Source organism: Loxodonta africana, chromosome 2 (genome assembly GCF_030014295.1).
Source record: "Loxodonta africana isolate mLoxAfr1 chromosome 2, mLoxAfr1.hap2, whole genome shotgun sequence".
NCBI lineage: Eukaryota > Metazoa > Chordata > Mammalia > Proboscidea > Elephantidae > Loxodonta > Loxodonta africana.
In genome coordinates this window covers 124,954,767-124,968,016 of record NC_087343.1, presented here as the reverse complement: position 1 = coordinate 124,968,016, position 13,250 = coordinate 124,954,767, and the positions used below count along the sequence as shown (strand labels likewise).

General features: G+C 52.3%; 1 protein-coding gene across 7 annotated transcripts in view; it reads right to left on the bottom strand.

Annotated features, from left to right (window-relative positions):
* P4HA2 (prolyl 4-hydroxylase subunit alpha 2) overlaps positions 1–11,905 on the bottom strand; it is a 40,213-nt gene extending 28,308 nt beyond the window's left edge. Inside the window, exons 1-4 of one of the 7 annotated variants that reach the window (XM_010590097.2) lie at positions 11,828–11,905; positions 3,042–3,141; positions 2,427–2,523; positions 1,910–2,061 (exon numbers count right to left, since the gene is read on the bottom strand). In XM_010590097.2, coding sequence (XP_010588399.1) covers positions 1,910–2,061; positions 2,427–2,523; positions 3,042–3,123 — 331 coding nt within the window. In that variant the 5' untranslated portion in view covers positions 3,124–3,141; positions 11,828–11,905. Of the gene's footprint in view, positions 1–1,909; positions 2,062–2,426; positions 2,524–3,041; positions 3,142–3,722; positions 3,810–6,423; positions 6,491–7,458; positions 7,606–11,132; positions 11,342–11,827 lie in introns of those variants that run through there. The other 6 variants (XM_010590088.3, XM_010590082.3, XM_023548376.2 and 3 more) reach the window with 6 other exon arrangements.
* Between the last annotated feature and the right edge of the window lie 1,345 nt (positions 11,906–13,250).

Sequence of the window (13,250 nt, the reverse complement as noted above, 5' to 3'; positions counted from 1 at the left end):
GACCTCAGGCTCAAACACTCACTTCTAGCTGTGCCTGGGGACCCAGGGACCAAGATGCAACCCTGTCTTCCTCATGGCTGCAATGCCAGGAACTCTAAGAGTTTAGAATCCAGGAAGAGAAAAACAACACGTTCCCAGAAACTACATTGCCAGCGTGGCCCCCTCATTTCATGGGCAAGAACTCTGAGAGAGATGAAAATATCCTACTGCTTGCTCTCTGGGCCTATCCTGCCTCCCTCCAGTAATTATAAGGGTTTCTAAAGGAACCGGATGTTGGTGGTGGGGGTTGGGAGTGTGGAGAGTAAGACTGGAGGGCAGAAGGTCATCTCAGACAGGCTTAGGGCTTAGTCTCCTACCGCAAAAGCAGAATAGACTGTTCTGAGCCACAGGCCCAGGCTGGGAGGCAGGGCTCTGGGAAAGGCAGCTGTGGCTTCTGGAGCAGTGAGCTCACTGGGCACATCTCCATAGCGGCTGAGTTCACCAGTCCCTCCCTGGAGGCACCTCTGTCCCCAGCCAAGCCCAGCCCAGTCTGGCCACAAGGACTGAAAGGCCTCAGCCACAGAGACAACTAGTCTGAAGTTAATCAGCACTCCCAGCTTGGGGAGGGTGTCTAGGGGAGGCCAGGGGCAGAGCCTGGGCCTGGGGTCGGGGGCCCACCATCACTTCCTGCTGAGAGGACAGTGTTAGACATGGGAAGTACTACCACAATAAAAGTGCCATGCACAGTTAAGAGCTTTAAAAAGTTCACACTCTCATCTGTAAGTAATACTACGCCTAGGAATTGTTCCTAAGAAAATAACCAGGAATGGGCATGCAAGATTGCTGATAATTTGGAAACAATCCCACATCCAATGACTTGACATGTTTTGTTTGTAAAAGGTATCAACGGGAATGAATTTAGATAAGGCCGGGCTCTGCAGCTTGCTTTGGCCCCGCAGCCAGTCCATTTTCCCTCATTTTTATTAACACTTTGGTCCCTGACAGCAAGTGAGCTTGCATCCCCTAGTATATACCAGACTCCATTTTTTAAAAAATGTATATGCATATGTCGAAAGACTGAGGTTCTAATAGTGCTTATCACTAGGTAATTGGATTAAGAATTGTAATTTATCACAAAAACACGTATTGTTGTGTGCTGTCGAGTCACTTAGCAGTTAAGCACTTAACCACTGTGCCACGAGATCTCCTTGGGGATGGAATAATGAGGAGTTATTGTTTAATGGGGGTCCCTGGGTGGCACAAATGGTTTGTGCTCAACTATTAACCCAAAAGTTGGCAGTTCGAACGCACCCAGCAGCACCACAGAAAAAAAGGCGATCTGCTTCTGTAAGATTAAAAACAAAAACAAAAAACAAACCTGTTGCCATCAAGTAGATTCCAGCTCATAGCAACCCTATAATTCATGGCAGAACTGCCCCATAGGGTTTCCAAGGCTGTAAATCTTTACAGAAGCAGACTGCCACAGGCTTCTCCCACGGAGAGGCTGGTAGGTTTGAACTGCTGGCCTTTCAGTTAGTAGCCAAGCACTTAACCACTGCACTGTCAGGCTTCGTTCTGTAAAGATTACAACCAAGAAAACCCTATGGAGCAGTACTACCCTGTTAATACATGGGGTTGCCTTGAGTCAGAACCAACTCAACAGCAGCAGGTTTTGGTTTCTTTATTGCTTAACGGGTATAGCATTGGATGTGGGACTATATTCATAAAAACCAAACAAATAAATAAACTAGGACAGCCAATTGCTAAGTCCCACAGAAAAAGGAGAGAGCCATGGGACTAGAAGGGTCCATGTTCACATACTACACATGTCCACCACACCAAGACCCAAGACAGGTGCAGGCATGCATACACCCAGGAGTAAGCACACAAACATACCAGCTCACCTAAACACCTGCTCACCGCTCCTCACCTGCTGCCGAGTCTTGCAGGACAAGGTCCTCCAGTGCAGGCCAGTCTGTGTTCAGCCGCTTCACCAGTTTGTAGGCATTTACAGGGTGAGCCAGGTAGCCCTCAGGGTCAGCTGCCGACTTGCTGGTCAGCGCTTCCATTTTGTTGGCCCAACTGTGGAACCAGAGGAAAAGGAAGATTAGCATGCCCACCCACACAGTTCTTAACCTGTGGTAATTTCCATGGTGAGATCCAGGGCCCTTTTCATCTACAGGTAATAATAAACACGGTAACTACCCACTGATACTTCAAGCCCTTTAATCTAGATAAGATGTGAGAGCCCAATGTAAGCAAAAAGGCTCTTAGAAAAGAAAAACAAAAACAGTGACTCCTTAACCCATGTACTACACTCTGGAGGACTGGCATGAAGTAACCCTCAATCCAGCCCTGCTTCTCTCTCTCAAGGGCTCCCTCTTATGGGCACCCTGGATGGGCTCCTGGGGGGGCAGAGGGGCTGACTCGAGGTAGATGTAAAACACCTCTTAATCTTGGAGAGCTTGGCTTCCTCCACAAGGATATACTCCTTCAGAGACTTCACCAGGTCTTTCTCTGCATAAATCAGGTCTGTCATGTGCCCTGCAAGAGAGAGAAGGGGCCAGTGAGAAACGGATGTCTGGCTGTTTCCTCGGGGCAGAGGACACCAACCAGGGGAGTGTCACTGTCTTGTGATGGTGGGGACCTAGAGTTACAGGGGCCCTAGGCACTCATAGGATCCTGGCCCCCAGTTTCAGGCAGAGAGGCAGAAGTGCCCAAAGGAGTGTCTGGGAGAAGTGCATTGGGCCGCAGAGTGTTCTCTGCTCAGAATCACTCTCTGATCCAGGAGAAGGGTGGTTAGAAAGGCCAGGCAGTCCAGGAGCAGCCTGCACTTCCCAGGGAGCAAGGCCCAATGCAGACAGCTGGCTCCCAGGACATCCAGCTCATCAGGACCTCAGAAGGAAAAACAGCAATTCTGCAAGCTCTGCTCTCCCTAGAACTGGTGGAAACCAGCAGATGAGGCCATCTTGCCCTGAGTGAGAACAGGTTTCTGGTAACGTTATCCCCTGGCATTTGAGCCAAGGGTAGCTCAGATAGGTGATAACCCTATTGGCCCATACCGATGGAGGTGAAGAATTCGGCCCCCACACAGCGCAGGACACCAAACCAGGCCATCAGCAGCATGGACACCTGGGGTCTCATGGTCACAGAGGTCAGTGTCTGTAAGGCATTTAGTAACATTCATTAGATCAACTAGAGAAAGAGCAACTTATGTGAAAAGACACATACACGTGTATAAATATACGCATCTATTCAAACATGCCAAAATCCTGGCCCAGCTCACAGAAGCTAAGGAGCATATTCAGGATCACCACTGGAAAGAGTGTGGGGTGTGGAACCAGTGACTTGTGCTCAATTTTGGCCCCTCCTCTGGCAGATGACCTGCCCTCAGGAGAGGTCCCACCCCTCTCAGTTCCACTTGAGAAGGCTAAGCCATGGCAGGAGTAGGGTCACTCTGGTTCTAACAGTCTGTCAGTTCCTGATTCTGACCCACCCATTCTCATTTCACCGACTGCTTGTCTGGTTCGATCCTTCCTTCCAACACATGTGCCGGGAGAGTGTCAGATGCCAGGGACCCAGATATAACACACAGCCCCTGCCCATGACAGTAAGGAGCTACAGTGACAGAAAGAGAACTTGACACAATGTGGTATATGACCCAGGGGACCCACCCCCAAGGTGAGGCATTCAGCAAATGGCCAGCCAGAAGAGGAATAAATCTGAGCCCTGCCAGTCTGCACCTGTCAACACAGGAGAACGGTCGGGGGGTGGGCAATCTCAGGCAGACACTGCTTTTTCTGTAGTGAGGCTCCTCTGCAGACACTGTCCTCCCTGGCCAGCCACAAATATTGACTAAAGGCACTCAGCTAGGCACTCAGGATACAAAGATGAATAAGCCACTGTCAGCCAAAACCTCAGCCTGGGCTGGACTGGTAACATGGGGAAGAGACCAGCTTCTGTCTTCTCGTCAACCTACAAAGAGCCAGAGACACTTTCCAGTGCAGCAGGCACAACCTGGGGCAAGCCCCACTGGCAACTGATCTGTACTCACAATGGAAACTTTAGACATCAGCTCCCAGCTCGGCCATGCAGCCCACAGCATGCCCAGGAGATAAGCTGGTCCCACCTGAGGTACCCGGCTAGAGGATCAGCACCCATCTGGGCCTGGTTCTGCCAGCCCTTCCTCTTCCCACTTCCATTTCAGCCAAACCCAGTGGAGTGTACAAATGGAAATGTACTAAAACAAAAGAAATACAGATGCTTCCCCCAAAATGTAAGCCTTATCTGAGCTGACTAACGCCCATCCATCAATTCTTTGCCTGCCACAGTCAATTAGACACACAGTCACACCCACCATTACTCACCTCATCCTTTCAGAAGAAATCCCAACCTGTTAACGGTTCCAGGTTAGGGTGAGAGAAGCCCAACCACAACTCCCACCCCTAGACAGGTGCCTATACCAATAAAACAAGGGAATAAGTGTTTGGCCCCATTAGTCTTGCCACTGCCAAAGGTCTGCAGAACTGGCAGCAAGCCTGTCACTACACTAGGAGTTGGGGGCACAGAGACACATAGGACAAGGCCTTTCAACCCAGAACCTGCTGCAGGGTAGGGAGTACTAGGCTAAGGGCTCTGTCATGTAGTTAGGAGTCAGAGAAAGGCAAGTAATTGAGGGAAGGTAAAATCTGGATGTTTTCCCTGTTCTAGCCACAGGCCTGCTCCCGGAAGCCTGACCATACCACCCTCTCAGCCCCAGGATTCTAGAAGGCCTCTGCTCTTGCTTACATAAGCCACTTCCACTTAAAGGGGTAGGTGTCTGTTCCTTGCACCTACATAGGCTTGAGCAGCTCAGGAGAGCATCTCCTGTATGTGTGTGTACGGAGGCGACAGGCAGAAAGAACCCAGGGCCAGAAGAAAGTATCTGTGAGTAGTGAGGGACCAGCCAGCTGTCCCTCAGAGATGGGGCAGTGGAAAAGCAGGCTCCAGGCAGGAGACCAGACTACACATGGTTGGGACTTGGGGGCCCTTGTTGTGTCACTAGTTGCAGTTACATACCTCTTCAGAGAGCAGGTAACAAATCCAGGGGAAGGAGAAGCCTCTCCATTCCTTTCAAATCACCCTGGTGATACGGTCCATGGTTTGTGGCTTACAGCACTCAGGAAAAAACAGCCAGGTTTCTTCATTACATGAATACCAGCTGTCAGTTCTCTGGAATGTGCTGTGTGGCTTAGACTGAGCCCATCCATGAATCCTGGCCTGGAGGCAGAGCCCCAAAGAATCACAGATGGGATTTTGAAAAATGATTTACCAAGAGCCTGAAAAGTCCTGCTCTGGCCAGGGAGAGGGGATGATGACTCTGTTGGCCCAGAGAGCTGGGCACCCCAGCAGCTCCCAGCCTGCTACAGCCACATTGCCACCCCAGGAAGGGGTACCCTGGAACCCTACCCCTTTGCTCCTGATCCTGGGCCCCTGGATACAAAAGGCATTGTACAGAAAAGCATCTAATCAGGGCTAGGTTGGGATGGGGCAGCATCCAGGGAGGACTATGCCCCACGGTGTGGGAAAGGCCAGGCACCTACATGCCCCCCATCCCATCTCATACGTAACACCCAGCGCTCACTTAGGACAGAGTAGGTAGAAGTATGTGTGCCTGCCCAAACCGAAAAAAAACAAACCCGTTGCCGTCAAGTCAATTCTGAATCATAGCAACCCTATAGGACAGCACAGAACTGCCCCACAGGGTTTCCAAGGAGCAGCCAAGCTCTTAACCACTGCACCACCAGCACTAGTGCTGCCAAAAGCCCTCCTGGCAACCCTCAGAAAGAAATGCTTCCTAGTACTTAGTCACAGATTTGTTTAAGACAGAAAAATATAAATTTTAGAAATTACACTTCTTCCACATAATGGATTGTTATGTCGCCATTATAAACGAATGATGCTCGTATACTGACACAGAGGGAAGATCCAAATACGCTGATAAGGGAGAAAAGCAGGCTCCTACACAATACGGGTCCTATGATTCCATTTTTGTAAGATAGTCATAAACCTAGTTGGACCTTGGTGAAGTGATTTTATTTTACCCTTTATTTGTATTTCCTAATCTTTAGAAAAAGGAATTATATACAAACATTGAAAATATTTTATGATATGCTTCAAATGAAAAGGAACCAAAGTAGGCCCTTCTCAAATGGACTCCAACAGGATGTGGCAGCCCCAGAGTTTGTACCCCCATAGGTAGGTCACCCAGAGTCTGCCAACACCCCAGCAGCAGTGATTCACCCACCAGACGACTGACCCTGTTTCTAAGTGCTGGGCAATTCCAAGACACATAACCAGAGGCCCCTCCAAGCCTGCTCTTTGGAAAGGATGTTTAAAAGCTGGCCAAATGGCCATGAAAAGATGTTTCCAGCTGCAAGCTATGTCCTTAGCTTCTCCCCTTACCTCACTGGGCAGGACCTTCTGCCAAGCTCCCAGCTGCAATCCAAACACAGCAGCTCGAGTTTTAACAATGTATTTAGCAGCCTAGAAACAGAACATGGGTTTGCTGAGAACAAACAGGTCTTGCTGGGCACTGAACAAGAGCCTGCCTGCCTTCTGTGAAGGGGCAAAACTTGCCTGAACAGGGCTCCCCCCAGTGGCCCTGACTCACAACGGTGCTGCCAATTCCAGAAGGCAGAGCAGAGGACCTTGCGTGCTCGGTGGACTTGACACAAGCCGCATCTGAAGGAGCTGTGCAGAGGTCCCAGGATGCCCGACCACCAAAGCACACAGATGTCCATCAGGCCCACAAGCCACAGGCACCAGCACCCCTGGAAAGGAGATAGGAGGCACTCTATTCTCCTCTCCTAAAGCCAAGCCTCAACCATTATCCTGGTCTAAGCCTCCCCTACCTCCCCCTGGCAGCCGCCTCGTCCCCACCTGCACTGGCTGTCCACATCTCATCCAGGACCACCCCCCACCTCTGCTGTACACAGTAGCCTGAGTGGGTTTACTGAAGCTCCTCATTTACTCCCTCTGCCCCCTGACCAGACACCCTCCAAAAGCTCTCCACGGCCCTCAGGATAAAGTCCAAATGCCTTAGCTCAAAGGACTTTTCTGACTCTGACTCTTTCAGCCCCATCTCATGACTCCAGGTTTCATACTTTAAACTACTATTTCATGCAGAAAATATTCTCCTTCGCCGAGAACCTACTGATGATGACTGGATGGTCATCTGTTTCTTTACACTTTCTCTATCAGGTACAGAAACACATTGATTTCCCCCTTTCCATCACAAAGTCTGCTGCTTCAGTAACCGGGCATTGAAGTAGAAGAGAGAGCTGATAAAACTGACATACAACGTCAAGCTGGGTTTGGTAGAGACTCAGCAAACTGGGTATGATTAGCTCACAAGAAGGGACTACACACAAACACAAAATTCATACACCACTGTATCAGATATTCCTTACCTACTGCCTCATACTGTTTTAGCCTCACCTGTATTTTTTTATCTCCCTCAGCCACCGGCTCTGCCTCAGGCCCATGCCAGAGTGCCTGGCTCCTCCCAGTACTTCCAGACTCAGATGAAGTGCTGCACTACACTACAGGGTGCAGCATCTGGCCCCTCCAGTGGCTACCAAAGGCTCTGGTGGTGCAACCAAGGAGTAAGGAGGCATTAACCCCTCTTGAGGCAACTCTGACCAATCAAGAACAGAAGACGAGAGGAGATAAACTCCTCCCTCTGGGCCTCCCCCATGACTAACTGTTCTGAGGTACTAAAATTTCAGTAGAACTCAGCCAGATAAGTCCTGAATAACTGAACAACTAGTATGACTCTGAGCAGCAGTGACCAGCGTGCTAAAGCACAGCCCTGTATTTGCTTCCCAGCCTTCCCTATCTCACTCTTCTTTTCCCTCACCCTTGCTGTCCTGCAGCTGCACCTTCCGACAAAGCATTAAACACACTCTGCCTCAAGCTCTGTTTTCTGAGAACCTAGGCTAAAAGAGCCACTATCTGTGTTTCCAAAAATCTTTCATATCTACCATCTAATCCTCACCAAAGCCTTATACATTAGATAATCACCTCCATTTCACAAATAAAATAGTTAACTGGGGCTGAGAGAGGGATTTCTCCACATGTGACATCCGAAATCAAATCAATGGTAGAACCAAGACTCAAACCTAGTAATGGGACTCCCAAAACATACTTTCTACTAGATATTGCTGCCACCCAATCCTACTCAATATCTGTTGCCTAACTGCACAAGGGCCTCCCAAATGGAGGAGCCGCACTTTGCCCTGGCCAAGGACTTTATCCTGGGTCACCCCACAGGTTTACAAAGCAGCTTCATGACATCCTTGCCTAAATCCCACCAGAGAAAGGACAGCAACATGGTTCCCTGAGTTCAGGTGAGCAGTCACTCCTGCCCCACACATCACAGCCCTCACAGATGACCAACCAGCTCAGCTGAGGACAAGGCAGTACAGTACAGTGGGCAGGCACACCTGCCCTGGGGTCAGACAGACACAGATTTAAATCCCCACTCTACCACCACTTCCTGGCTTTGTGACTTTGGACAGGTTGCAGGTCTCTCTGGACCTCAGTGTCCACATAATAGAGGTAAAATTAGGACCACACCTCATAGGGCTGTTGTAAGAACTGAATAAGCAGACACACATCAGTGGGCATCATCAGCACCAAGGGCACCAGAGGAACATCAGTGGACCTGAAGCAGACAGCTTCCAGCACAAGTCAGCCAATCCCTGGGAGAGGGGGAAGGCCTAGCCTAGAGAACAGTGATGACGCAAACAAGGCAAAAATTAGGCAAACCCCATGTCCCAGGAGTGCCAGAAGAGTTGTAACAGACTTAATTCAGGAGAGATTAGAGCCAAACGTAATGCGGCACAATGATCATCAAGGGACAGGCCCTGGAACTGGTCGATCACTGGCTCTAAAGCTCACCAAGGAAGGAAAGTTCTGCTGGCAAACAGCAGGGGACTGGGCCAATATGCCAGGATTTCATTTACTTTTGCGCCTTTGACCTGCTCGCTCCAAGCTGAGACAAGCACTAGGTTACAGGATCTCAGCCACACCCTGGCCCTCAAAAGCACCAGGTCTAGCAAGCACGCCCTGAATGGTCTAGAGCAGACACTGGTCTGGGACCAAGCTCCAGACAGATCCCATCTGAGCTGCAGAACCCATTATGCCAGCATAAAACCCCAGAGATTGCAGGGCCCACCAGCCCTCCCTACTCCAGGACAAGATGATGTTCCATCCTGGAACACTTCAAAGTCCAAATTGCTAGATTCAAGCAGCTCTTTCAAATTTTAACTCTTGCTCCAGCACTCTGTCTGGGCTTGCACGTGCCTGCATCACAGTATTTCCTGCCAACCTCCATCTGCGTAAAATTAAACTCTTGACAGATCCCAGAAGCCAGGGACACACCCAATAGCCCTCTGCACACTATCAGCCAGCGTGGCCACAAATCAGCCAAGGTCTTGCACTCTGCCTCAGACCCTCCCAAGGATGTAGGAGGGCAGAGCAAACAGTGAGGCTCTCTCAGGAAATAAGAAGACCCCAGATTCCCTGCCCCCACTCATTCCTCAGGGCTGCTCCCACACAGTCCCTCCCTCTGATGAGCACTCACTCACCCAGCCCCTCCCTTGCCAGCACTACGCAGCAACCTCAGAGAGCTTATGGGCTGGCTACCCACGGGCAAGAATAGCACCACCGCTGCCGCCGCTGTTTCTTTCTCTTCCTCCCTCATGTCTCGTCCTAGGTACACTCCAGGCAGAAGCCAGGCACACAGGAGGTCCTCAAGGAATGAACGGAGATCAGCTATGACCAAGCTAATTCAGTGGCAAAGCAAATGCTCTTCCAGGCAGTCAATTTCAAAGGCTGTCACAGGGCAGGAGGGCTTATCAGAAGCCACAGCCAATGCCTCAGCTCAGTCGTCACCATGTCTGCCTGCCAGGCTCTCCAAGAGCTAGGGTGGCAGCATCTCTGGGATGAGGCCCCAGCCAACTCGCTCCATCCTTGCTACGTGGCTTCCTTAGCTGGGCCACACAGTGGACAGGCTTGGCCATATGAGAACACAAAGACCCCGGAAGAAAAGAATTCAAAGCCCAAACATCTTGTGACTGGGGAGAAGTGAGCAGAGGCTGGCTGGACCCTGAGACTCAGAAACCGCAGTGAGAGACTGAACCCTGGACATTTCAGGGCAGTTGAAGTACAAGCCAAAGGAAATCCTGGGTCTTACAACAGAGAACTAAATCATGGAACCTATTGTCCCAGAGGAAACCCTGGTGGCATAGTGGTTAAGTACTATGGCTGCTAACCAAAAGGTCAGCAGTTCCAATCCGCCAGGCGCTCCTTGGAAACTCTACGGGCCAGTTCTACTCTGTCCTATAGGGTCACTATCAGTCAGAATCGACTCGACGGCACTGGGTTTGGTTTTTTTGGTTATTGTCCCAGATATGATACAGGCTGAGAACAAGCAGCAGCTTGTGAAAACATTTTGTAAAATCTTAGGTGGACAGTGGATCTCTGCAGAGTCTGGGACATTTAAGAATACCCTGAGCTACAAAGCGATGCCCCCCAACCCTGACTCTCAGGGCCAGGATCTCCTGCAAGAAGGCTGGGTCTGTTGGGTCCATGATGGCCTACACTGAGAAGCATAGGCCTTAGGTGTCACTCTACAGCAAAAGACACCAGCCTAAGTCCTGGGAGGGACCCCAGTGCTTTCCTACACCATATTAAAGGTGCTAGATCAGAACACAGAGGCCAGAGGCCCACCTCTGCTGCCCAGCAATGTCTGGGGCAGGAAGTGCCCTAATGCACTCAGGCTGCAAGGGCATGATCCACGTGCAGGGCACAGTGCCAGGCACTGTCCTCCCACTTCAGGTTCTTGCAGATAGGGTTCATGGGCAGCTTTCCCATAAAGTGCCCCTTCTCCATCACTTTGCTTCCACTAGAGTGCCACAAAGGATGATGCTGGCCCAGGTCTGCCCACACACAGGCTGTTCCTCTGTCCAGGTTACTTTTTCTCCAGCCTTCATCTGACCAACCCAATTCATGGGTCACCTCCTCCAGGAAGTCTTCTGGCTCGAGACACCCACCCATCCCTCTGCCAAGTATTTACAGTACCTACTCCATCCCGGCACAGCACTCACCACACTTTCCCCCTCTTCCAGTCTGTCTGCCTCACTGGGCTAGCTCCCTGCGGTGTCTGGCACACGGAAGGGTCCGTTTGTTGAATTAGTTAACTAATCACCACAAGTGTCCGCAGCTGCTGAGGAAAAACAACACAGGCTTCCACAGGGATGTCTACAGAGGAAAAAAGGCTTTCTGATATAATCAGCCAGTCTAATGGGCACCTAGCTGGGCCCTGCCGGGCCAACACCACAGACTCCCAGTCCTTTTTGGGATTGGACCCCACGAACACTACACGGCCCCTTAGGGCCAGGACGACGCCCCCCCCCCACCCCGCCCAATTCCAGCTGCGACAGCACTTGGGGGCCGGGCCACCCCTTCCCGGGTAACCTGACAGGGCAGGGCGGCCAAGTTCCCCGCCCAGCCAGACTCAGGCGCCAAGAAAACCGGCAGGAAGAGCGCCGCTGACCTCCCCACCCTGAGCTCGGAGAGGGGACACAGGCGGCCAGACAGGACCCCAGAGGGTGGTGGAAACAGGGCGAGGGCGTGGGGCTGCGGCCCGGACTACGCTGCGGACCGCGGCCAAGGCGCTCCCGGACGGCAGGAGGCGCGACCCCGGCCCTAACCCCAACTCTCTGCCTGGCACGGCAGCACGCAGCGCCCTCCGAACCGGCCTGCGCCCCAGCCCACAGCGGACCGGCGGGCAGGCGCTCACCTGGACGCGCGCCGCTCCCGGCGTTTCCAGAACCTCCCGCGGCACCGCCCGGCCGGCTCAGCACCTCCTCCCCCAGCGGCTCCGCCTCCTGCCGCGGTCCGGCTCCGCCCGCTTGAGCCGCCGCCACGTCCCCACCTCTCGTCCACCCCATGCCGGCCAGGCCCTTGGCTCCGTGCCCCGAGAGCCGCGGCCAGGGGTCGCCACCGCCGGCTCCCTCCGGGAGGCCCAGGCCGTCCGACTGCGCGAGAAGAGGGCAGCGGGCCTCGGGCCAGGCTGGAGCCGGCCGCCCGCGACCTTCATGCAGCCCGCCGCTCGCCGCACGTACGTCGCGCTCGCTTCGCCTCAGCCAGCTCCCACCTGTGAGAGTCAGCACGCCCAGCACGGATGCTGTAAGGGGAGCGTCCCCGCATGCTGGCGGGCTCCCAGTCCTCGCTAGTGCCCATTTTCTCAGTGGTCCTGCTCGGTCCTTGGGGCTTCTTGTGTCCCTCCCCCACCTCTGCCACGTTACAGGAGGCTGGGGTATCACGGGAGGGGCGAACAGACCAGGTACCTGAGGTCCACCCCCTAGAAACCAAGATTGGGAGGTCCACCTCCAGGGCTGAGCTCCCCGGGGTATTCAGACTGTCCACAACCCGTGGGTCAGGCACTCGTTCTGTGTGTTGGGGGTGTGTGTAGGAAGAGGGGTGGGCTTAATGATGAGAAGGGAACTACTCAAAGACTGGAGGGGTTGGGGTGCAACAGCCTGGGGCCATTGGAGTCAGCCCTGGGTCTGCCCAGACCTTTACAACACTGGCCAGCATCAGCCAGTCCAGCTTGGGAGAGAATGAAGGCAGAGATGCAGCAAACCTTAGCCTGAGCAGGATAAAGCCCTGGTGGCCGAGCATTTTCCCACGCCTGTTCTGTGAACCTTCCTTGTCATGAATGAGGGGAAACACAGTCTGAGAATCTCATCAGGGAGCAGAGCCCAGAGCAGGAGGTGCCCAGCTTCAACTCAGGCCAAGTGTGGATATTCCCTGTGGCACGCCCGCCAGATGGACAGCCCAGACCTGGGGAAGGCACAAACACACAAAGAAATGCGTAGGACACGTTTAAAAGTCCTAACTACTGTTCCGCCCTTTGTCAGCCACCAGCAGGAGCTCTAAAACCAACCAATACCTTTTTGCATCTGCTTTTTTTATTCCCCCTGTTATGCCACAGGGGCTTCCCACTATCTGCCTAGGTCCCCCCCACCCCATCCCTTTCCGCTTCTCAGGAGCTTGCCCTGTGGATCATCCCTTCTCTCTCCTGAATGTTTGACCTTGCCATTTTAACTAGTCTATAAATATGTTCAAGCCTCTACTATGGAAACAAAACCCTCATTCGACCTCACTAACTACTGTGGTGTCTCTCTTCTCCCCAAACACAGTAAAATTCCTTGAAAGAG